Consider the following 25,556-nt stretch of genomic DNA (forward strand, 5'->3'; position numbering starts at 1 on the left):
ATATTTAAATGTCAAAGATTAGAAAATGTGTTTCTAGTGGGCTGAGATGGCTCCCCGGTTAAAGGTCAGCCAATCCTGACGCCTGAGTTAGAGCTCCAGGACCCACGGGGGAGGGGGTGGGGGGGGAGAGAGAGAGAGACTGACACCCACAAGTTGTCCTCTGGCTTCCACAGGCAAATGCCCTCTTTCCCTCCCCCAACACACAAATAGATAAACACATTTTTTTTCTTTGTAAGGGGAGCGCTGAGGATATTCTCAGTGGTTAACAGGAGCCAGGCTCACTTCCCCATGCCCATGTGGAGGTTCACAACCATCTGTAACTCCAGTTCCAGGGAACCTGACCCCTGGCCTCCTCAGCCACAGACATACATTCAGATAAAACACTGACACGTAAAAATGTTAAGAACAGCACGTGAATCTATCAGTACCACACAGCTACATACAAAGATATTTGCTAGAGTTTCAATATCAAAGTGATTACATTATCTAAATGTCCGTCAGCCAGGGACATAGGATCAAACAACAGGAACAATCATGGTAAATGCTCGCTAAGCACAGTTCTACCTGTTGACATGTTGGACCTTGCTGAGTGGAAAGCAGCAGCTTCGAGCAAGGAAACCCAGTCTGGTGAGCGAAAACCACAAATTCACAAAAGAAAAATCAAAAAAGGCTTGCTCTGGCTGGTCAAGTGCTTCTCACTAGAGAAGTTAGTGGCTTGACTATTCACTCTTCCTCAGGTTGCTAACATTCAAGGACTTTTTTTGTTTGTTTGTTTTGTTTTGAGACAGGGTTTCTCTGTGTAGCCCTGGCTGTCCTGGAACTCACTCTGTAGACCAGGCTGGCCTCGAACTCAGAGATCTGCCTGCCTCTGCTTTTAATCCCTCTGCTGGGATTAAAGGCGTGTGCCACCACCGCCCGCCTCAAGGGCATTTTTTAAAAATATTTATTTATTTATTTATTTATTTATTTATTTATTGTATTGATGAGTACACTGTAGCTGTCTTCAGACACACCAGAAGAGGGCATCCAATCTCATTACGGATGGTTGTGAGCCACCATGTGGTTGCTGGGATTTGAACTCAGGACCTCTGGAAGAGCAGTCAGTACTCTTAACTGCTGAGCCATCTCTCTAGCCCTCAAGGGCATTTTTTAAAAAGAAAACCTACCACTAAAAACTTGATAGTTACAGACTCTTTTTAGAAAATTTGGTTGTTTCCTATATGTATGAAGCATTCCATAGATATTTATTATAAACAGTTATTGAGAAAAGGGATTCAAAGTCTGTATTAAGGGACTGAGGAAACAGCTCAGTGGGCAGATACATGCTGAGTTAGGATTACAGCCCTCTCCATGACCTCAGCGCTGGGGAGAGACATGACTAGCCAGGGAGCTCACTGGCCAGCCAGTCTGGCTGCAGCTGAGCTCCAGGTTCAGTAGAGAGTCTCAAAAGCCAGGCTGGAGAATGATAAGCTCACCCACCGTTGACTTCGGGCCTCTATACAGGTGAATGTGCCCACGCAAACACAGACACACACATACAACATACACACCAAACTAAACTAGTGATGAATGAGCCGTTCATACCTATCGACGTCGAAAGCTTTCTCCATGATTCCACTTTGGTAAGTTGTTTGAACCGGGGCTGGGTGTGGTGGTGCATGCCTGTGATCCCAGCACTTCTTCAGTAGTGCCAAGAGGCTGGCTAAGAGTCTAGCCCATCTCAACAGAGCTGGAGAGACAGCATTTAAGAGCTTAAACCTGTCTTACAGAGAACCTGTTCAGTTATATCAGCATCAGATGGTTTCCAAGCACCTGTAATTCCAGCTCCAGGGGGTCCAATACCTCTGGTCTCCTAGGGTATCTGCCCTCACATGTACACACACTCCTCAACACAGAAACATAATTAAAAGTAATGAAAAAAATTTAAAAAATACATCCAGCCAGGCGGTGATGTCACACGCCTTTAATCCCAGCACTTGGGAGGCAGAGGCAGGCGGATTTCTGAGTTCGAGGCCAGCCTGGTCTACAGAGTGAGTTCCAGGACAGCCAGGGCTATACAGAGAAACCCTGTCTTGAAAAACCAAAATAAAACCAAAAAAACAAAAAAAACAAAACCATCCAGAACCAGTCATCGAGTTGAGCATCTAACTCAAGTTCAAGGCCAGACTGGACAATTTGTGAGCTGTCCATCTCACAAACAAAACATATACATTAAAGCATTATTTACACAGGTGGGAAACAGCATTGATGTCCAGCCACGAGATTACTGAAATTGAGGCACATGTGGTGACTCACACCTGTAATCCTAGCACTGCTAAGATCGGAGGATCTCTGCAAGTTCTGAGTCCAGCCTGACCTACAGAGTAAGACAAAGGCTCAGGGAAAAAAAAAAATTAAACAGTACATCCTCCATTCTCATTTATAATGTATTATATAGCCACTAAACATCTTTCTTTTCCTGTATACTTAATAACACAAGAACATCCTCAAGCTGGTGTTTGCTTCCTATTTCTGGGATAAACACCAGTGACCAAAAAAAAAAAAAAAAGGCAACTTGGAGAGGAAAGTGTTTCTTTAGCTTGCAGGTCCTGGTCATGTCCATCACTGAAGGAAGAACAAGACAGGAACCTGGAGGCAGGATCCGAGCAGAGACAGTGGAGGAATGCTATACTGGACTGCTCTCAGACCTACATTCAGCTACATTTTTATACAACCGAGACTCCCTTCTCAGGGATGGCACCACCCATAGTGTGTAGCACCCTCCCATATCAATCATTAATTAAAAAAAAAAAAATACTCACAGACTTGGGTATGGCAGTTAAGGTTCCCTCTTTCCAGATTCCCAAACTCCAGCTCAAAAGCCAAAGCTGAACTTGACCCCCGATCCTCTTGCCTCTGCCTCCCAAATGCTGGGATACAAGCACGAAGCACCACACCCAACATAATGTATTTAATTCTGGAAAACTTCATTTCAGTGTGTGGTCCTCAGACCAGCAGTCACAACGCGCCACCTAGGAACCCTTTAAGAATACAGCATGTTGAGGCCAGAGAGACGTCTCAGTGGTTAAGGGCACTGACTTGTCTTCCACAGGACCCTGGTTCAATCCCCAGCAATCACATGGCTGCTAACAAGAGTTTGTAACTCCAGTTCCAGGGGATCTGATGCCTTCTGGCTTCCACCAGGACTGCACACACATGGTGCACAGACACTCCTGTAGGCAAAACACCCATACACATAAAAATAATAGCTTTTTGTTGTTGTTTTGTTTGCGGGGGGAGAGGGAAGAAGAGTGTTAAGTACACCCCAGAACTGTGGGCTCGGAAACACTTCTTTAAATGGCACTCGGGGGCTGGGGAGGTGGCTTAGGAACTGATCATGTTCTTAGGAACTGAAAACTGAAGTCTTCTTGTTTGTTGAGATGTGTTCCGCCTGTTTAGCCTGGATTTGCCTTGATCTCTCCCACCTCAGGCATGGTGCCACCGCATCAGGCTGTTAGAAAGCCTTTGAATCACCTCTAAATTTCTAACTGGCTTCTTCAGACAATCTCTGGGCCAATCATGGATCTGCTGTCCACGCGTACAGATCACTTGTTCCTGTTTCATTCCTCCCAGGAATGGAGTAATACAACGCCAGTGTCTTTGTGCTTAGCTTTTTTTATTTAGCATGATGTCTTACATTTTATTTATATTGTTAGGCTGGGGATGGCTCAGTGGGTAAAGGAACTTGTCACACAAACCTGAAAACCAGAGTTTGATCCCCAAACCCAAATAAAGATGGAAGGAAAGAACTGACTCCACAGAAATGTCCTCTGACCGCCACATTTGCCATGGGGCATGTATCCTTACGCCACAATAGTGATTCTTAAAAATAAGCGTTGGGGGGCTGGAGAGATGGCTCAGTGGTTAAGAGCACTGACTGCTCTTCCAGAGGTCCTGAGTTCAAATCCCAGCAACCACATGGTGGCTCACAACCATCCGTAATGAGATTGGATGCCCTCTTCTGGTGTGTCTGAAGACAGCTACAGTGTACTCATCAATAAAATAAATAAATAAATATTTTTTTTAAAAAAAAGCGTTAGGGAGCTGGAGAGAAGGCTTAGTGGGTAGGAGTACTTGTTGCTCTTGCAAAGGACCAGGATTCAACTTGCAGCACCTACATGGTAGTTCAAATCTATCTGTAACTCCAGTTCCCAGGGATCTTATACTTTCTGTCACCTCTTCAGAGGCCAGTTCTCATGTGGCACAAAGACATACATGCAGGCCAAGCACCCATCTACATAAAACTAAAATACAAAATAAAGCCAGGCAGGGTAACACAGACCTTTAACCCCAGCACGTGGGGAGCAGAGGCAGGTGGATCTTTGAGTTTGAGGCCAGCCTGATCTATATAGCAAGTGCCAGGAAATATGTGTGTGTGTGTACATATATATATGTGTATATATGTATGTGTGTTTGTATGTGTATATATATATTCATACATATATATGAAGAAACAAACATAGTGATGAATGCAAAGCCTTTAAAATAAAAAATGTTAAATAAAATTTAAAATTACCTATATTGCATATGTCAGTAGTTCCTTTCTCAAAACAGACCAAAAAAAAAACTTTTCTATTATTGCTGAGTAATATTCCATTGTACGAGTTTGTTTATCCATTCATCTGTTGATGGATATTTGGATTGTTTCCAGGTGGGGCCCTATTATGAGTAAAGCTGTTGTGAATTGTGTAGAACATACCCATTTCACATTGTTTTTTTTCTTTTTACCATGGGTGGAATTCGTGGCAGTGGGTCCCATGTTTAACTTTATAAACTGAAGAGCTGTCTTTCTAAACACAAGGCTCATTTACATTCCCTCTTACATTTTCCCTCGAAAATCAGATGTGCTTCTTGGGTGTAAAATGCCGCACTCACTCACCTCAGGTTTCACCGGTATATCCTCAAATCAAAAGACGTACCAGAAAATGTTCTTTTAGCTGGAGGAAAGGAAGCCCAGTCTCCAAGATAGCCTTGAACTTGCCTCCTGTTTCAACATCCAAAGTATAGGAATTACCAATTCGTACTCCCACCTTGCTGCCTATGTCCCACAAACACCAGCTATCCTGAGCTCTGGAGAGAGGGACTTTAAAATATGGTGTTTTTTTTTTTTTTTTTTTTTTTTTTTTTTTAGGATTGTCTTTAGGGCTGGTGAGATGGCTCAGTGGTTAAGAGCACTGACTGCTCTCCTAGAGGTCATGAGTTCAAATCCCAGAAACCACATGGTGGCTCACAACCATCTGCAATGAGATCTGATGCCCTCATATGGGTGTCTGAAGACAGCTACAGTATACTTACATATAATAAATAAAAATAAATAAACATTTAAAAAAAAAGGATTGTCTTTAAATTTTAAGTTTATGAGTATTTAACCTGCGTGTATGTATGTACACCACATATGTACTTGGTGCCTGGGGACAAAAAGTGATCGATCTTGGATCCCTGGAACTGGGGTTACAAATGGTGTGAGCTGCCATGTGGGTGCTGGGAACCAAACCTGTGTCCTCTGTAAGTTCTCTCAATCAATGAGCTGTCTCTCCAGCCCCAAAAGATGCTTCTTGAAGAGTCAAGCTCAAGCTGGATACAGGTCACTGGCAGAGTGTTCCCACAGTATCTACAAGTCCCTAAACTCAAACCCTAATAACAACACACACAACCAGTGCCACTTGACCCTGAAGGAAAACTGTCATGAGTTCAAGAGCAGCCCAGGCTCACAAAATGAGCTGGACATAGTAGCACACACCTTTAATCCCAGCACTTGGGAGGCCGATGCAGGAGGAGCTCTGCTAGTTCAAGCCCCGCCTGCTCTATATGGTGAGTTATAGGACAGTCAGGGCTATGTAGAGAGAGCTTGTCTCAAAAAAAAAAAAAAACCAAGAAGAAAAAATTAATAAATTTTTAAAAGATAGAGCATAGGAAGTGAGATGGCTCAGCCTGATGGCCTGATCCCAACACACACACACACACACACACACGTGCGTGTGCACACACACATGCACACACACACACATACACACACGCGCACACACATACATGTAAACACACACACAAATCTATAAATATAAAAACAAACGTTTTCAAGAGAGTCAGTCAGCAAGATGTCTCAGAGGTACTTGCTACACAAGCTCCTGACCACCCGAGTTTGGATCTTGAACTCTCAAGAGACATCACGTAGAGCAGGGCTTAGACAATGACCCCACGGTGTCTACTGCATGACAGTGCAGCCCTCCGACATCCTTTGTGAGGAAGACACTGTCCTCTCGGTTAATTAACCCACTGGCTGGTACTCTTGCCGCTATGGCCAAACTAAATAGTAAAGAATTCCAGAGCCAAAGTGGGTATCCAAGCAGAAGGCGATCGATCGCTTCTAACTGTAAGAACTGCAGCACACAAGAGTAGAGACGCCAAGGCCTTGCAGTCGTGAGATGTCCTGGGATGAGGGGGGACATAAGACCGTGGAAAAGGTTCAAAGGCTCAGGTGTTAGTGGCTTTTAAATAAGTGTTTGTTGGAGTTTTCTCAGCTAGCTGCCAAATATTTGAGACTAGATTGTTATATTTACTTAACAAGCTTTAAGGGCACAACAACTGAGCAGTATTACTCCATTTTAATCCTGTAAACTAATCTGGTGACCTCCCAGCCAGAATCCCGGTGAGACTTGCATTTTAGTACTGATCTGGATCTCTGGGCTCCAGTGTTCTCTCAGTGTCTCTCCCTGTGTCCAATCCCCACTTACTTTTCCTTCCCTCCTCTCTGGCTAGGAGGAAGTCCAGTCCTATTGGCTGATCAGCTCTCATTGACAAATCAGAGAATGGGGAGCAATGCTTACACAACATGGAGGTAGGAGATTCTTAGAATAAGCATTACAACACCATGTCCAGATTGCAATCAGACAAGGAGGCAGAGAAATCGGCATTTGAATAATAAGGATAATCTTCACAGAGTATACAAGTAACATTATGCCTACACCCTGGAGCTCTGTACGTTCGAAAGTGGCTACAGAAGGACCAGAAATGCTGGAGAACTTCCTCCGCTTCCCCACCCAGGCCCCTGACCCCCTTGGGAGTTGGCCCTTCCTCCCAGGCCTTACATTTTGCATAGTAATCACATACTGAATGAGACACTTACTGGACAGAAGGCCAGGAGACCAGGAGAGCAACGGACAGGGGATTGGGACACACTGACCATGGCACCCTCCCACTCATTGCCCTTTATCCACCCATGGCTCTAAGTGTTCTAGGGGCCGGGGGTGACATGGAAGGAAGCACCCAAAGTCCCACCAGTAATGGCACTTATACACTTAGCTGAACAGGCAAATAAAATATCAAATGATCAGTACAGATAAGAAAGTAGGAATTAAGTTCAAATACAGCAATTGCACCGAGCAGGCCGGGAATGATTGCATATAGCCTTGGGTTTTTGTTGGTTTTCTGTTTTTTTTTTTTTTTGGCTTATTTGTTTCATTTTCAAAAATGCTGTCACGTATCAGTTATGGTACTGTTATGAACTTATTAGATATGAACACGTCCATGCCCCTGCTTGTATCCACGTGTGACTGATGCAGGGCTATGGCTCCAAAGCCAGACTGAGGTGTCTGGGACACAGACAAACAGGGGAGGACCCTCTCAGCCCAGCCCTTCTTCAAGCAGGGCCAAGAAGGGCCGATGCCACCAGCTCTGGGTATTGTCAGCAACACCTCCCAGGCTGCCCACTGCTATCTGGGAAGGGGACTGGGTCCTGGAGATTGTAGAGTCTCCTCTGGCATCGGGAGCTAGGTGGGGGACAGGGCAGAGTGACAGTGGCTCTCCATCCCTGTGGCACACTCCCACTCCCTGCAGAGCCACACAGGGTGGGGTAGGGTGGGCTCGGGTGGGGTGGAGTCTGGTGGGCTTTTTCCAGCCTGACGAAGCAGGAGCAATGGGGGTGGGGCTGGGACCATTGCTGTGCAGTTAGGAGAGAAGCGATGTGACCTGAGTCTCCATAGCTGAGGACAGGGAGCAGACAGTAGCTCGGCCGGAAGCGAATGGCAGGGGTTCATGGAGCTCCACCTCACATCCTGTTTTCAAAATGTGGGGTTCCAGCACGTGCTATTTTCTTGGCTTTTATCCAGGGTAGTACCCCCACACCCAGGTCTATTTCTAAAAGACCCTGCAGGAGGATGGAAATGTTCAAGGGCACACCCAAGCTGGAGTTAACCAAAAGTTTTTCCAGGCTGGGCTAGACCCCTAACTGAGCCAATCAGTAGAGAACACATTTTCCATTAGGGAGCCACTGTTAACAGACAGAAACCCATGCAGGCCTTTGTACTGACGGGGAGTGGGGGGATAGCACAGAGTACCTGCGGACTAATGACCTGTCCCTTCATAGGAATAAACTCAGCCCACCTCAGTGCTGGGACCCTCAGCCCCATGCAAGGGCCAGGGGAGGCCCTGCCCATGTAAAAAGAGGACAGTTTTCCCTTGCATGCTGTGAGCATGTGCTGCAAACCATTCAGGCCAAGTGGGAGTGCACAGTCTGCCTTTGTGCGACTCTCACTAAGTCTCAGTTTCCCCAGCTGTAAATAGCGCCCTCCTGCCTGGATTGCTAAAGACTGAATGAGTGGGTGACTGTGCTAGACAGAAGGGAGGGACAAAAAACTCATCTCAAACTGGGAGGACCTCTTCCTGGCCCACGCAGGTCCCCGTGGATTGTCTACCGTGGCCTGGCATCTCCCTGCACCTAGACTGGCAGACACCACTCCATATTAGAAAACTCTTGGTGGAAACTGCTGCTGACCATATGAGGTACCACACTCCTCATGGTAAACGTAGGTATTGCTGAGGAGAGACCAGAGCCTTAGCTTAACCATGGGAGCCAGCTATCTCCTCACCTTCGTGACGACCGCAAAGAGATTTCCCAGGCATTGGTTTGGGGTTTCTACAACATAGTTGAGATCTGAGCATTAAGATGCCCAGCTACTCGGGGTGTGGTGGTGCATACCTAATGTTCTGGCGCTTGGGAGGCTGAGGCAGGAGGATCAACTACTTCAAGGGCAGCCTGGCCTATTCGATAAGGTCCAGGCAAGCTTTAAAAACTACATAGTAAGACTCTTCTGTCTCAGAAAAAACAAAGCAAGATGGATCTCGGAGTTTAGCTGGCTCAGGTGACAGACCAAGAGAACTTAGCCCAAATGACCTAAATGGCTCATCCAAAGTCCAATAGTGGCAGAGCAATGAATCAAAAAACAGCCATCGGATACTTGTCGTCACCTAAAAACCAAGGTATCTCTCTCTGGCCCACGAGCCCACCTTCAAAAGAGGAGTCAGTCAGTTGTGGTAGACCCAGTCTTCAGTTTGGGGAGTCTTTCAGGAGAGGGTTCCTATGATTGATCTCCCTGGCTCCCTCAATAAAAAACTGTGACTCTAGTTAGCCTTAGCCCATGGCCAGATGGAGACACGGCCATGGAAAGGGCATGGCGGGTAAGGGATGGAAAGAGAGGGCAGGAAGGACCCAGCAAGGGGTGTGGTTTTGGATCTATTCCCAGGGTGGAGCCAGACCACAGGTCACCCTGTCCCTTTAAGAGAAGGGGGAGAGCTAGCCCCTCTCAGCCATACTCGTCCTATCACCTATCCCAGCCAAATCCAAAAAGGAAAATGAAAGAGGGACTCAGAGGAACAGGTCCCAGCTGTCTCCCAAGGCCCTCCGCTCAGCTCTAAGGCCCAGGTCCCAGGGTAAGTGGGGTTGGGGACATCTAGAGGCCACTAAGGGTCTACAGGGCCATGGTGTATTCCGTGTGTCTGGGGAGGCTTACGGGAGAAGCTTGACAACTGCTGTCAGAGAGGGGGCAGTTCCCGGTCTCCTTGGCTGAGGTTGGAGAGGAAGCGAGGACCTAGGGTGAGAGATCCCTAAGTTGGGAAAACAGGCTTCTGTGTCAGCTTCCAACCCTGAAAGGCGTTCCCCTGAGGCGAGGTGAGAGAGGGACAGCGGGGGCTCACTCGGCCTGGCCCTCCCCTTGCTCCCAGGGGTCTCAAACAGAAGGAACGTGGAATTTCAGACTCCAGCAGCCTCTCTTGCTCCTGGAAATCATCCTGGCGCAAAAAGCCAGGCCAGCAAGGTTGGCCCTGCCGAAGAACCTAGAATCTGGGAGACCTTAGGTTTTCCCTAGCCAAGCGGGCCGAGACCAGGAATTCCCCCCGAGGTGCGGGAGAATCCCACCTCAGCACCCCTCTATGCCTAGATGAAGGAATCCCATAGCTGAGGATGGATAGTCTCACACTCAGGAGAATTAACTCACTGAACCCCACGAAATCTCCTTCCCCTGGCGCCCTCCGAGATTAGAGATTGTAGAGGAACGGGGTGGGGGCGGGGGTTGTTCAGTCCATCCCAGCCTAACTACCCCCTTTCCTCGTCCCCAGCATCATGGGGGAGTGGGCGTTCCTAGGCTCCCTGCTGGACGCGGTGCAGCTGCAGTCGCCGCTCGTGGGTCGCCTCTGGCTGGTGATCATGCTGATCTTCCGCATCCTGGTGCTGGCCACGGTCGGGGGCGCCGTGTTCGAGGACGAGCAGGAGGAGTTCGTGTGTAACACGCTGCAGCCCGGCTGTCGCCAGACCTGCTACGACCGCGCCTTCCCGGTGTCCCACTACCGCTTCTGGCTCTTCCACATCCTGCTGCTGTCGGCGCCGCCGGTGCTGTTCGTCATCTACTCCATGCACCAGGCCAGCAAGGAGGCGGGTGGCGCGCAGGCGGCCCCGGCGTGCGCGCGCGGGCGTGCCGAGGTGCCGTGCTCCCCGTGCTCCCCGTGCTCCCTGCGCGCTCGCCGCGCGCGCCGCTGCTACCTGCTGAGCGTGGCTCTGCGCCTGCTCGCCGAGCTGGCCTTCCTGGGTGGCCAGGCGCTGCTCTACGGCTTCCGTGTGGCCCCACACTACGTGTGTGCCGGGCCACCTTGCCCGCACACGGTCGACTGTTTCGTGAGTCGGCCCACCGAGAAGACGGTCTTCGTGGTCTTCTACTTCGCCGTCGGGCTGCTGTCGGCGCTGCTCAGCGTGGCGGAGCTGGGCCACCTGCTCTGGAAGGGTCGCCAGCGCGCCAAGCTGCTCCCGCCGCCGCCGCCGTCGCCCTCTCTGCCTTCGCAGCGCGGGGACCCCGATCCCTTCGGCCCGCCTGCCTACGCGCACCGCGTACCGGTCGGCGACAGCGAGGGCGAGGGCGGCAGCGGCCACAGCAAAGCGTCGCTGGCCACCCTGCGCCAGGACCTGGCCATCTAGCGGCGAGATCGGAGGCTGGATGTCAGCACCCGGTTCCTTGGAGGTTTCTGAAAGACTGTAGGACCCTGCCTGAGCAAAAGATGAGCAGAGGGGGACTCCCCCCCCCCCAGCAGAAAATACGCAGAGGGGACCGCCGGGGTTCGGGTGGGGGTGGTGTCGCACTTCCTAGTGCTGGTTACAGCACCCGCGTTGAATCAGGGAGGCTCCTCCGTGTTGTGATCCCAGCGGAAAGGGAGAATCCCAAGTGCTTCCCTAAGAGGAGGCAGACGGGCAGTGGGTGACCTGATTGTTGCACCGGAGACAAAAATCAAGTGATGGCAGCATTCCCAGGTCCCCTGCTAATTCAGAGAGTTTTCTGTGAGCTCTCTGTGCACACAAGCACACTGGATACACTCAGATGGGTTGGATGCACGAGCACTGTCAACCTCTGTGAGCTGTGTGTGTTTGCATGTGTACGCTTGTGAGGGTCCGCACACGCGTGTGTCCACGAGTACACACCTCCCAAGTGACAGGAGATACAGACCTGTTGTAAGGGCACATATATGTTCTTGTGGGCTCTGTGTGGGTGAGTGTATGCATGTATCCTGTGTAAGTTCTGTGTACACACCTGTACACACACATTCTGTGTGTGCGTCTGCCATCACTGTCAGTCACTACCAGAACCCAATTCTAGGGGCAGCCAAGATGGCTTCCTCCCTATTGACTTAACCCAGCCACCTGTGAGGGCATCAGTATCTCCAGCAGGGACAGAAAGCAAGGAGAGTCCTGTTCGGTCATCATCCTGTAGTCTGTGCTCTGCGCCCAGTGGCCAGGCCGGGTAGCCACGCCCACCGTGGAGGCAGACTGGGAGGAGGGCTGAACTTGAAACAGAGTGCAGTTCTTTTGACTTACTTCACCTCTGGTCCCACCTATCACTGTTCCTGTAATCTGTAAACATGGTTGAGTCCTTTCCGTCCTCAAGATAAACTGCCCTTCAGAGAGAGATGTTTCTGGGTCCCCATTCCCTTGCAACTAGCCCTACTCCTAGCCCAGACTTTCAAAGAGATGCCACATGGCTCGTCACCCCTCTCTGTCTGTCTTCTCACCTGTCTTCCTCCTTTGTCACCTTTGTGGCCATTCCAAATACCCTCACCAGGACCAAGTGATAAATCCTGACAGAGTAGGGCTGGCTGCCTTTCCTCAGCACCTCTGGCTGTCTCAGATCTGTTGCTCAGGCTCTACCTTTAGCTACCATACCCCAAACTGCTCAGTCTCGCCCACACCAGCCTTCCCTCTGTCCTTTATGTGCCAAATTGCCGCCCACCTAAGAGCTTTCTGCATAGCCTTACTTGGCCCTTGAGGGATCCCCTGTTCTTGGAGTACAACCAGCCATTTCCCCTGGCTTCCTGCATACTGGACTCCCCTTGGCTGGGCCTCCACCCCCACCTTGCCATCTGTCAAAGCAGCCTGAAGTTTCTGTTCCCAGCAAGCATGCCCACTTGGGATACCAGTTTTAGACATGCTGTCAGGTGCAGTATTACTTTCCGAAGCCCTGCCCCCTACCACTGCCTGCCTTTGTCTTTTGGTCTCATTTGAAGAAAATGTGCCTCCAGGTATACAGGTATGGCTTTCTCTGCCCCAAGCTGGAGTCAGGCACCCCGTGTTCCAGCCATGCTCCATTTGGGCATGACATATAGTAAGTGTTTTGGGGCCACTACATCAAGATGCTGCAGCTCACGCCCACGCTCCCAGTGGACATGTCTGGCTCTCTGACGGTGGGTAGTTCTTTGTCTACAGCCTGGAGCCCTCCACGCAAGCGTACATGTGATGTCCAGCTGCCTTGCAAAGATAGTCACCCAACAAATATTGGTTCAAGATCACTATCATTCAATAGGATTGATTGTACATGAGGCACAACATAAATTGTTTGTTTGGTTTGATTTTGATTTTTGAGATAGGATCTCTCTACATAGCCCTGACTGGCTAGGAACTCACTATGTAGACCAGGCTGGCCTCAAATTCAGTGAGGTCCGACTGCCTCTGTCTCCGACTGCCGGGATTAAAGGCATGCATGCACCCCCACCATGTCCAATTTACAATGTAATTTCCAATCTTCATCCAACCACATTAAAAAACAAACAAACAAACGGAAACAGGCAAGATTGATGTAAGAAGTGTTATTTTCTTTAACCCACTTTATTCAAAATAGTTCCATTTGAGTGTATTGTTGGTGTCCAGAAGGATCACAGAGATATTTCCCGTTCTTTTGCTCACACAACTCTAGAATGTACTTTACATATAAGGTACATGTCAGTTCAAACAAGCCCAGTCTGCACACATAGTTAGTGTACAGCACAGATCCAGATGTCGGCTGCAGGTCAGCACCTCTGTCCTCACAGAGTTTGGATTCTGGTGGGAAATACATCAGAAAAGATAAGGGGGAGCGATGTTCCCGAGGAGGTGACACTTAAGGGACCAGTCATGAGGCTGTTTCCAAGAAAAGCATTCAGATGGTCAGTGCCAAAGCCCTGAGGTGGAAGTGTGCCAAAGCCAACAGAGAGACCAGTGTGGCTGGAGCTAAGTGAGCACTGGCAAATGTGGGAAGGAGGGCCAGCAACTTGGAAACAGTCCGACCGGTCTCAAAAGGTCCACTCCGTTACTGGCTCCTCCATGCCGTGGGACCACCTCTGCCAGCACTTGTCCAGCCATCTTCAGGTTATTTCCTGTAAGATACCAATCACCTACACCTCTCCTTTGACTTCATCATCAGCATCTCCTGTGTCCACTCTTCTCGGGCCCTGGAGACGCTGCCCAGGGTCAGCTGCTGCCTAGAGCTACCCACAGCCCCTGCTCCTGCCCCACTGGCTCCATGTTGTCAATCTCCCATCAGGGCTGAATGCTGCTCCGGCCACCTGTCCCAGTCTCTACAACTGCACCTTCTCCATATTGACTCACAACCAGATGCTGACAAATTCTGACTGGCACAAACCACCTAATTACCCCCATCCCCCCACAGTTACTGTCCTGAAGGAAGGGAGACTTGTCCACAAAGATTCCTGAGTCTTGATGGAGAAACACTTCTGACTTTGGTCCATTATCAATCTTTTGAGTCCGTTTGTGGAAGATGAGTCTTGGCACAGCACAGAGCTTGGCTAGGGGTGTGTCTGCCTCCAGGGGACATTCCCACAGCCTTCGAGGAAGCGTGGGTATCCAAAGAGTAGAGGCTGCGGACAGACTTCAGATTGGCGGCATGCTTGCTGAGCAGGAAGCCATGGGCTTCATCCCCAGGCATGGGGATCCTAGCACTTGGAAGGTAGAGGCAGGAGGATCAGAAATGCAACGTCATCTTTGGTTAGATAGTGAATTCAGAGTCATCCTGGGATACCCGAGACCCTGTTCAAAAACAGATGGTTGAGTGGACTGGAGTGAACAACGTGTGGAGGCACACAACTATAATCTCAGAATCTGAGAGGCTGAGGCAGGAAAATCCCAAATTCCAAGCTGGCCCGGGCTACACAGCAAGACCAACAGAGATGAGGAATCTTGTTGACCATTGTGAGCACCCAGGATAAACTCTCACTGCAAAAGAATTATCCTACCCAAAATGTTACCACTAGACCTGGGTTACATAAAGAGAATGTCTTCAAAAAAATAAAAAATGCCAGTGGTGAGGATGCACACTTTTAATCCCAGAACTTGGAAGGCAAAGCAAAAGGAGCTTTGTGAGGAAAGGGGGTCACCAAGCCCTACCCCTAGCTGAGGAGCCACTGGCAGTTGCTAGCTCCTAGGAGAGGGAGTGAGTTTTCTTTAGGGATGATTTAGCCCGTGGCCCTACACCTATGGGTGTATAGGCAGCACGAAGGAGACTCAGTGGGTTTTTAAATAGGGCACAGGAGGATGGAGAGATGGCTCAGTGGTTAAGAACATTGGCTGTTCTCCCAAAAGACCAAGGTTCAAATCCCAGCACCCACATAGCGGTTCACAACCGTCTGTAATTTCAGTTCAGATCTGACACCCTCACACAGACATACATGAAGGCAGAATACTAATGTAAATAAAGTTTAAAAAAATAAAAAGGGTACATGAAGTTGTAGGGGCCACTGGTGAGGGAGGAGAAGTGGAGGTGTGGGGATAGAGGTGTATTTGATCAAAATTCAGTATATGCAAGTATAAAATCTCAAAAAAAAGGTAGTTGAAGACTTCAAATATATACAAAATTGTCACACAAACTTTCAAAAAGAAGTTTTTAAAGATTTATTTTATATATATATTAGTACACTGTAGCTGTCTTCAGACACACCAGAAGAGTGCATAGGATCCCATTACAGATGGTTGTGAGCCACCATGTAGTTGCTGGGAATTGAACTTGGGACCTCTGGAAGAGCAGCCAGTGCTCTTAATCGCTGAGCCATCTCTCCAGCCCCCCCAGAGTATTTTACTACATATCTGTGTGTACATGTGTATGTGTGTCCACAATGTCCATGTGGAGGTCAGAGGACAACTTATGGAAATTGGTTCTCTCCTCGCCTGGGTCCTGGGGATTAGACTCAGGTTGTCAGCTTGGTGGCAAGCTCCTTTCCCGGTCTGCCATGTCACCAGCCCTCACACAACTTTTAGAGTGTCCCATGGAACGTTCACGTAGTCAAAACCCACTTGGCGGGCCCTGAGAGATGGCTGAGACGTTTAGAAGGTATACTGTTCTTCCAGAGAACTTGAGTTCAGTTCCCAGCACCCAAGTCAGGTGACTCCATCTCCAGAGGACCCACCATCCTCTTTTAGCATCTGTGGGTATCTATTTTCGTGTGCATGCCCTCTTCAGACACCAGTTGAGGGCATCAGATCCCATTACAGATGGTTGTTGGGAACTGAACTCAGGACCTCTGGAAGAGCAGTCAGTGCTCTTAACCACTGAGTCATCTCTCCAGCCTTAAAGTATTTATTAATGTAGCGAAATGCCCTACCCTTTGTTCCTGCTCTATAATGCTATACGATAGCAAACATCCTAGAGTTTGCTTTTTTAGGACAAGATTTTACTATGTAGTTCAGGCCAACCTGGAACTTGCTGTGTTATACACCAGGCTGGCCTTGAACTTGTAGTAATCCTACTGCCTATGCCTCTCCAGGCACATATTGGTTCTTGGAAGCCTGTGTACATTTATTTCAGCTAAATAACCACTAGAAAATTACTAGTGAAGAAGTATCTTCCCAAGGCTCCCTTGAGACCGTGAGTTAAGTGAGCAGCTGCTGCCACCCAGTGGCTGACCGAGAAATGGCTACAGCCTTCAGGGAAAGAACCCATTGGTTCTGCTTCCCTGCCAAGGTCAGAGGGACTCCATGCACCTCGGGGTATGGGATCCATCTGGTGTCTCAGAAGTGTTTCCCCAAGGAAGAACCCTGGGTTGAGCAGGGACCCTGAGTGCTGATCCCCCCACTTGCCACTGTATGTCACCCTGGACAAGGAAGGACACTGGCTTCTCTTGGCTGAGATATGAAAGTAAGGAACGGATAACTCCAGGGTTGTGCGAACATCAAGTGTAGCCACTGGTCAACTTCAAGGCCAGGGTCTCTGAGGCCAAGGGCTCACTTCCTTTCTCAGACTGTGTGTGTGTGTGTGTGGGGGGTGATTTTACCTCTTGTTCAGCTCTCCTTTCCCAGAATGGCTGACTGTGGGTAAGACTCTCCCTGCCCTCAGTTTGAGGACACTGCCAGATTGGTCTATCTCAGTCCTCAGGGATTCTGAGACCTAGACCCCACCAGAGGGCAACCTGGACAAACACTGGCCAAGCCTTTGGCACTTAGTGCTTGTGCTTAGCCACTGTGAACCGGAGCCTGTAGAAAGCTGTCATCTTGAGTCCCCTGCCCAGATGGGGAGATGAGAGGGTGGAGGCAGAGAGGCAGAGGCATTGTAGAATAAATAGAACTTTATTCTTTCTCCAGTAGATCTCAGTGGAAACCCAGCCGGAACAGGTGCACCAGTGGGCTCCAGAGTGAGACCCCACCCAGGCAGGAGGGCAAGGTAGAGCCTGCTCCCCCAGCCCAGAGTGTAGGGGAGGGGACCCCCTGGAGTCCCGTCCTGCGGGGCAAGGAGGGGGCCAAGAGGGGTTGGGGATAGGCTGGGGGAATTGGAGGAACTCAGGCCAGGGGTGTGTGTGTGTGTGTGTGTGTGTATGTGTGTGTGTGTGTTGGAGGGCCCCATGGGGTGCTGGTGGCTATGAGGCTGGGGGCTGGGGTAACTTGGACCCCTTAGCCGGCCCCTTCACAGTGGGGCAGGAACTTGGATGAAGTGAGGTCTGGCAGGCAGTGAGGAGGAACAGCCTACTCATCCCAGGGGCCCTAGCTTCACCCTCACCCTGCTTCTTGGTGGGTAGAGGGCCAAGCTAAAAGCCAGGATCCCCTCTTCCCAGGGGTAGCTGCCCAAGATGCCCACACCCAGTGGCTGGGCAGAGGGAAGAGGGGAAGCTGCTTTCCTGCACAGGGTGGGGAAGGTGGCCTTAGAAAGTTAGTATTTCACAGTATTAGAGAAAACTGAGGAGGAAAGACTGGGAGGTGGGGAGCATCCACTGGGACTTCAAGGGAGAGAGGAGCCCTTCTGAGCCCCGCCCATCCCCAGGACCCACCCCCTTCAGCTCGAGATCCAGCTCCCCCAATACACAGCACAAATTCCTTCAGTATAAATGTGCTTAAAATGAAAATTCTTATTAAAAAAAAACAAAAAACAAAAAAATTAAAATAAAAACAAAACCAGCGAGAATTAATATCTGGGGGTTGGTACGCAGGATATGTACAGGGGGTCTCCCCCACCCTGGGCACCCTCTGTCACCATCCGAAGCAGGGGGAAGTTCCCCGACTGGGGAGTGATGGCTTGAGTTCGGAGGACAGGGAGCCAGGTCCCGGCGTTTGCTGGTGATGAAGACGTGGCGAGGTGGTGAGGGCTCAGGCCTAGGTCCTCATGTGGCTCAACGCCTGGCCCCTGATGCCAGCTCAGGCTGCCAGAGGAGGGCAGTCCATCTTGGGTCCAGGCCTCTGTCCACAGAGTCACTGCCTTCTCCCTCCTGTCCCCCCTGGAAGGTCCCCAGTTCTGTCTGGGAGGACAAGCGGGCCCAGGCCGTTAGGTCACATGGCCAGTAGGAAGGCAGAGAAAGCCAGGGCAGGGGTGAGGGCTGTCCACGTGTTGAGGTGGTCATGGGGATTGAGTGGCTGGGCTGCTTCTGTGGGAGCTGGGACTGAGGCTGGGGCTACAGCTACCCGGAGGAGGGGCCAGGCCACCCCCATCTCGTGTTCCGCCCCCCGACTGTCCGCTTAGAGTGTCCAGGCCCTCAGAGTTCTCCAGCATTTCCTGGATAAGTGGTGGCATGGAGCCAGGAATCTCCATCTTCAATGTAATCACCCGTTCAGCTCCTGTGGGGAAGGAGGGAGGGGTCAGAGACCCAGCCCAGGAGGGAGGGTCACAGGGTGAGGGCATCAGTGCCATCCACATGGGCATCTACCATGCACTGCCCTTGGGGCTCAGTCACTTGACACAGGCCGGCTCTCCTGAGCCCGCAGTGTGGTGACTAGGTGGAGCACTCTGAATTCTGGTTTCTACTTGTCTAGGTTTGGCCCTTATGGTACGTGTCAAGGATTATCCAACAGACCTGTCCAAATAGTATCACCATCCCCAACCCCCTTCACAGGAAACTGAGGCTCAAGAGCTGGCAAACGCCCTTCGTACAGACTACACCCCCACAGCCTATTATACAGGCTTGTCTTAAAAATGCCACAAAAAAGTGACAGCTCTAGAGCCTCGCCCTAGACAGTTGGGGGGACATGCCAGGTTCAGATGAGGAAGACACCATGTAAATACCAAGACATGAGTGCTAGCTTGACCGTGGGGGCAGTAGGTCCCACGCCAGTCCTGGGCTGGCCTCCCAGAGGTAATTCTCAACCTTCCTCATGCTGCAACCCTTTGAGACACTTCCTCGTGTTGTGGTGACCTCCCCCACCCCCACTCCCCCCACCCCGACTCCCCCCACGCCCGCCAACCATAAAGTTATTCTGTTGCTATTTCAAATCTGTAATGGTGCTCCTGTTATGAATGGTCATGTAAATATATCTGACACGAGACTCGTGTCAGAGAGTCACGTGACCCCAGAGGGAGCGTGGGAGAGCGCTGCTCTAGGTGAGGGACATGAGGCTCACCCTTGGCGCTGATGCTCCGGAGGTCTGTGATCTTCATCAGCATCTTGGGGAACATGTGGGGTCGGCTGGGCCTCCGTTTCCGGACGTAGACTTTCAGCGCTTCCAGCAGTGGCTCCTGTAGCATGTCCACCTTGTCTGGCTGCTCCAGGTCCTGTCGGTCTGAGCACAAAACTGTCCCTGAGCGAGAGCCCCAGCTCCACCCCCAGCCAACTCCACCAACCAGGAATACAGCTGCATTCCCAGATCTGGCCACTTGAGGGCGAGTCTGCCCAAGCCCCAGAGGGCAGAAGGCGGCTCCCACACACCTGTCCACAGGATAGGCCGGGAAGGGTCTCTGGGCTGACGGGCAAGAACAGAGGGCTTATACTCGAAGGAAAGAGTGGGGAGTGGGATGTTCAAAGCTCTTCAGAGCAGCTGTGTTTGTGGAGAGGGAAACCCCTGGACCAACATGGGTAGCTGTCCTCATAGAAAGCAGGGAATTCCCAGCAGGTCTCCACTCCCCGCCATCATTTTACTACAACAGGGTGACATGGGCAAAAGAGAACAGTAAGATAATAACTAATGTTAACTAGGTCTTGTTCCTGACCCTCTACAAGAGTGCTGTTGCCTGAGACCCTGGTCTTGTGTGCCCAGAGACCAGAACTGACCCTCTAGGCCTCGGCATGCCTCCCGAGAACCACCTGCGCCTCACCCACCTCCACAGATGAGGCAGATGGCACTGAGCAGTCCAGTTTCAGCATCGTCCATCTCCAGGGGCAGCAGCTGGTTGGCGAAGGCAAACACCAAGTCGGTGAGGGGGCCGAAGCCAGCGTTGTGCATCTGAGTCCGGTTCAGGGTCAGTCCGTCTGAGAAGGTCATTGTGTCTTGCTCAGGCGTGTACCGCGTGCAGATTCGCAGAATCTGGGTGCAGAGGATGTATACGGTGGGTGCAGAGGCTTTAGGACCCCCGCCTCTGGCCCCGCCCCTGGCACACCAGCTCCCAGTATCCCCAGAGGCCTCTCTCCCTGGCAAGCAGCCAGAACGTGGCTGGCTGACAAGAATTTTCTCCAGTGATGGAAAGGTTCTGTCTGCAGCATCCAAGGCAGTAGCCACTGGCCCCATGTGGCTACGAGCATGCGAGCACGCGAGATGTGGCTAATGCAACCGAGGGACTGAACTGTGGCTAATAGTAATTAAATTTATATAGTCGTGCATATCTACCGCTACTGCTCTGGGCAGCAGATCTAGGCCACACTGCCTTCGTATAGAGAAATCAGGAGGGACAGGAGTTTCCAGCCAGCAAGAAACAAGGTGGATCATCTGTTCCTAGGACCTTCCCTTTCAGCCTCAACGGTTTGTGCCCAGTGGTGCCTCCCACACCTGTGCACTGGGGAACAGGCACATGATGTCCTCCCCTTCCCAGCAGCCTCCAGTTCTCCACCTCTTTGAAGAAAAGAGGTGGTGGACTGAACCCTTGGGGGAGATCACAGGGGGAGTCCTCTTAGCATGGAGACAGTTATTACTTCTGGCCTCCCACTCACAACTCAGGCTACCAAAGGCTACATACAGCACCCCAACTCCAGCCCTGTGTCCCAGCGGCAGAACGCTCCACTTCCTGTTCTCGGGAAATGCCACCTTCCCATGATGCAGCTCAGTGGACAGGTGCACAGAGGTGGGGAAGAAAGTAGCCACGTGAGCGGTGGGCATTCAGATTCTGGGAAAGCATCTGCAAAGCGGCTGTCTGGCTGGGAACAGGTCCTACAAGGGCGGGGACCCGGCTGAGGAGCAGGGCAAGCCTCTCACCAGGATATCCAGGCAGGCGGCCTTGAGAAGGGTGATCTGGTCGGCAATGGTGAGGGTGGTGAAGCCAGGAAGCTGCTTGGCGAACTCCACAGTCTTAATGATGCACTTGGTGGACAGTTCACTGAACTTGTCCCAGAGGTCAATGTCCAGAGAGACACGTTGTTCTGAGCTGTTGTTCTGGGGGAGGCAGGGAGAGTCAGGGCTTCGGTGACAGCACCCACTTCAAAGCCTGGCCGCTGCCTGCCCTCCACCCAGCCTACGCTTCCGGACAGTGTGGGAGGAGACAGGGAAAGGGTAGCAAAGGCGTCCCTGGGTGTGCAGCACACCCACCGGCTGGCATACCGTAGTGTACTTGCCCAGCTGGCAGAGGGCCGGGAAGGTCTCCTGGTGCGCTTTGCGCACCTTCTCGATGAGCTCCCCGACCTCCGGCGTCAACGTGTAGCTCTCTGAGCATTCGGGCTTGGGTGCCTCTTTCTTCTTTTTGTTCCGATCATTCCGCACCGCTGTGTTGGGGACATGGGTGGGTTAGAGAGTGACTCTTGCTTCTGGCTTGGGCCCAGCCTATGCTGTCCACCACCCAGATGGACACACACATAGACAGACATATACACAAAACAGTGTGCCACGCTAACCCTCCATGTCTGTCTGACTCATATTCTAAATCCTATTCTAGGCCCCTTGACTGTGGCTGAGGCCACACGTGTGCACACATGCCCGTGGCCAGTGTGTGGTACCCTGTCCTGCATCTACCCCAGGCCACACTCTAAGAACATGTGCCCAGGTTGGCAGCCATGCTCTATGCTTGCCAGGAATCCTTGGTGTCCTGGCTCTCCTGGCAGCAATCTCCCTAGGGGATTCCTAAGACTGGCTCAAAGCAGCTCCCAGGGCAGGCAGGGAATAAGGCTCCCCAACCAGAGAATGGGGGGCCCCTGGCAGAAGAATCTCCTGGCCCATTAGCTTGGGAGCTGACAAATCACTGGGGGGTGCTGAGCCGCGCACACCACTCGGCTTTAAAGAAGCGATGGGGTCGTTACCAGCCGATTATCCCAGACACACAATCACTCACAGGGCCCTCCGTGGTGGCTGCTGACGCGGGAGGAAGGAAGGGTGGGGGTGGGGGTCCAGGGAGGGGACTGTGGGGGGGGTGCTGGCATAATTTGGAAATCACTCATGTCGATTCTGCAAATTCAATAAAGTGCAGGGGAGAGGAGGGAGAGGGAGAGGCAGAGTAGGGGGATAATTTGGGAAGAGAAAATTGCAGCTGTGACAAGACGTTTATCATTCGGAAGCTTTAATTCTATTGAAACGGCAGCTGCTCAGCTCCGGGGCACAGAGCAGCCGGGAGAGGGAAAGGAGGGAAGGAGAGGGGTCCCCACCCTCGTCCTGTCCTTCTGTAGTTCAAAGAAGGAAGGCGGAGCAAGGGGAGAAGGAAGTGACGGCCCTTTTACCAAAAGGTCTCAGTTCTGCACGTCCCAAGTTGTCATAGACTCCGGGGAGGACTGTCACTACTTCCTGAGTGTAAGACTAGCACTCCTAGTCTCTGATGACAGGAGGCAGCAGGATATCCAGCCCCCAATTCCTGGCTGGGGCTGCTGGTGCATTAGTCAGAACCACCTTTCTCTGCACCCCTCCCCACAAAGGGCTGGAGGGGGTCTTGCAGCACCCTCCCCCACCTCATCCCCCAAGGCTCAGGCTCCATGGCAACGGCCACGCAGACAAGGAGGCGTCTGTCAGCGTCATTTATCTCTGACATCATCAATCACTGGTCACCACGGCAACACCCATGATTCAACACAAGAGGGTCTCCCTGTCCAGCCCTCCCTCTGTCCCTCCCTCCGTCAGGGCCTCAGCTGAGCCCAAACTGGAAACCCCGTTTCCTCTGGGATTTGAGAAGCCCAATTCTCTTCCAACTCTGGGTTCCAGGCTTACCCAGACAATGGCTTCAGGGGTCCTATGTCAGCCCCCCATTCATATAAACTAACTTCACACCCTCTGGAGTTCACGCCCCTCCCCTAAGATACAGGAGGGACTGGGATAAACTACCGAGCCACACCCCAAAGCCAAACAAAACCCAGAAGAAAGCTATCCTGGGGCAGGCACCCCATGCACAAGCATGCAAGCATACAACCACCATGCCAATGGGATGTCTCTGTGCATTCTGTGCTTAAACACCAAACGACACATGGACACACAGCCCGCCAGACTCACAGGTCCGTGGCATTATCTACAAAGCATCCTTAGCTTGCCCGCCTGCCACAGCACACATGTTCCCACATGTCTACACAGGCACACACAGCACCCCTGCTTGCCCCACCTTGGGCGGGGCTTGGCCCCTGGCCCTGTGACACTCACACTCCTTGGACATGCCCACTTCGAAGCATTTCTGCAGCCGGCAGTACTGGCAGCGGTTCCGGGTCACCTTGTTGATGACGCAGTTCTTGTCCCGGTGACACGTATACACCATGTTCTTTTGGATACTGCGTCGGAAGAAGCCCTGGGTACAGGAGAGGGAGTCAGGTTATCCACACCCACCGTGGGAGCAGCCTAGCTGCTACCCCCAAGCTTTTGCAATGACCTACATAAGAAAGGCAGAAAAATGGGGGATGGGATGACTCTCCTGCAAGGATGCTCTCTGGGAGAGCCCAGGCCTGTGTCTATCCCACAGGCTGGCCTGGAGTCTTCCCCAACCTACATCCCTGTACCTGATTTCTCTTTCAGAGAAAGATTCAGGGCTAAATAGGACATAGGACACACTAGGCTGGAGATGGGAGAGGAGGTGTCTGGAACTCACAGCCTGGGACTCAGGACACAGCAAAAAAAGACAGCAGGACGAGCTGGGTGTGGTGAAGCATTCCTTTAATCCCAGCACTTGGGAGGCTTGAAGCAAGTGTATCTCTGAGAGTTTGAGTCCAGCCTGGTCTATATAGAGTTCCAAGACAGCCAGAGCTGCACAATAGAGAGACCTTGTCTCAAACAAAACAAAACAAAAAAAAGCAGCAGGAGAAGCTAACAACAGACTGTGCACAGTTTCACACACCCATGAGGCCAAGGAGGGACAGCGTGCAGCCAGTCACTCATCCTTGCAAGCAAGACAACAGGACATTCACCACCTAGACAAATACACTAGACAGTCACAGAAAAGCCAGGCTGTCCAGGGTTCTGCCATGTAAGTTAAGTTAGCATAGAAACAAATCAACTAGGTAGCAACAAGACAGGACAAACCAGACAGGACCAGCACATACACAGTCTTACACTAACTACCCTTGACCTCGATCTTACACCTGGAGATGGCTACTCCAGCCTGAGGTTTCTTCCAGGGCCAAGAGCCCCAAGTACCGAGGGTGCACAGCTTTTAGGCCATTTTCTTTGAAGGAAAAAACCAGAGCAGAGGCCCTGACACCAATCAGGCAGAGAGTAGATGTCCTGGCCAGTGGAGCCAGGAAGGGTTAGCCACATGCGTGCCCAGAGACCAGCATGAGTGAGATGGCAGGAAACCCCACAGCCTCTGGGGAGTCCACAGCCTGGACACCTGAAGGGAGGCCAAGGCAGGGTGTCTGCTACTAGCTGTCTCTTGCAAGGACACCATGGAAAGCTTCAGGCAAGGCCACTGGGGGCAGGCCTCCTGGGTCCCCAGCCAAGAGCCAGGCAGCAAGCAGCCAGCTCACCATGGCAACCTGAGAAACAGTGGCAGGGCCAGTGTATCTATCCCCTGCCAGCCAGATAGAGACAGGAGAGCATGGCAGGAGGGAACTTCTGGTCACAGGGAGCGCTGCTCATTTATGGAGGAGGCCTTAATGCAGGCGTCCTCCTCCACAGTTGCTGAAGAAGCAAAAAAGCAGGGCAGCTATGGTAACAGCCCTGCCAACTGCATACTGAGGACACCATAGTGGGGGCATCCATTTATCTGACTGAGTCTGTCCTCCACGACTCCCTCCACTCACCTTACAGCCCTCACAGGCGCTGACCCCATAGTGGTAGCCGGATGACTTGTCTTGACAAACAAAGCAAGGCTTGTAGATGCGGGGCAGGGGTGGTGGCGAGGGAGGGCTGGGCACTATCTCTTCTGAACTGCTGCTCTGAGTCTCGATCGCTAGGAGAGAAGGGGGAGACTTAAGAGACCCAGGTACCTACCCCTCCGCACCCTGTCCACCTTGCCTGAGGTAATCCTGGCCTCAACACCCAGGGCAGGATTCAAAGCCTCGATAGAGGTGGTCTCTGTAAACTCGGTTCTTCCCCAGACAGGCTGACAGTTAAATATTCAGGCCCCAGCTTCAATTCCAGATCTGTGTGTGAGCATGCACACACACACACACACAGAGAGAGAGAGAGAGAGAGAGAG

General features: G+C 51.4%; 2 protein-coding genes across 6 annotated transcripts in view; one reads left to right on the plus strand and one right to left on the minus strand.

Annotated features, from left to right (window-relative positions):
* Positions 1 to 10,432: 10,432 nt before the first annotated feature.
* Gjd3 (gap junction protein delta 3) lies at positions 10,433 to 11,278 on the plus strand. The gene has a single exon (XM_028754966.1). It carries the CDS (start codon positions 10,433 to 10,435, stop codon positions 11,276 to 11,278), a length of 846 nt encoding a protein of 281 aa, XP_028610799.1.
* Positions 11,279 to 17,160: 5,882 nt separating this feature from the next.
* Rara (retinoic acid receptor alpha) overlaps positions 17,161 to 25,556 on the minus strand; it is a 45,392-nt gene continuing 36,996 nt past the window's right edge. For 4 of the 5 annotated variants that reach the window (XM_028755013.1, XM_028755012.1, XM_028755009.1 and 1 more), the window contains 7 exons: positions 25,159 to 25,307; positions 23,570 to 23,711; positions 21,560 to 21,720; positions 21,218 to 21,394; positions 20,131 to 20,335; positions 19,436 to 19,594; positions 17,164 to 18,655 (listed from right to left, as the gene is read on the minus strand). In XM_028755013.1, the coding sequence (XP_028610846.1) occupies positions 18,438 to 18,655; positions 19,436 to 19,594; positions 20,131 to 20,335; positions 21,218 to 21,394; positions 21,560 to 21,720; positions 23,570 to 23,711; positions 25,159 to 25,307 (1,211 nt within the window). In that variant the 3' untranslated portion in view covers positions 17,164 to 18,437. Of the gene's footprint in view, positions 18,656 to 19,435; positions 19,595 to 20,130; positions 20,336 to 21,217; positions 21,395 to 21,559; positions 21,721 to 23,569; positions 23,712 to 25,158; positions 25,308 to 25,556 lie in introns of all 5 variants that reach the window. The other variant, XM_028755014.1, reaches the window with a different exon arrangement.

This window comes from Grammomys surdaster, unplaced genomic scaffold (assembly GCF_004785775.1).
Source record: "Grammomys surdaster isolate TR1022 unplaced genomic scaffold, NIH_TR_1.0 126048, whole genome shotgun sequence".
Lineage (NCBI taxonomy): Eukaryota > Metazoa > Chordata > Mammalia > Rodentia > Muridae > Grammomys > Grammomys surdaster.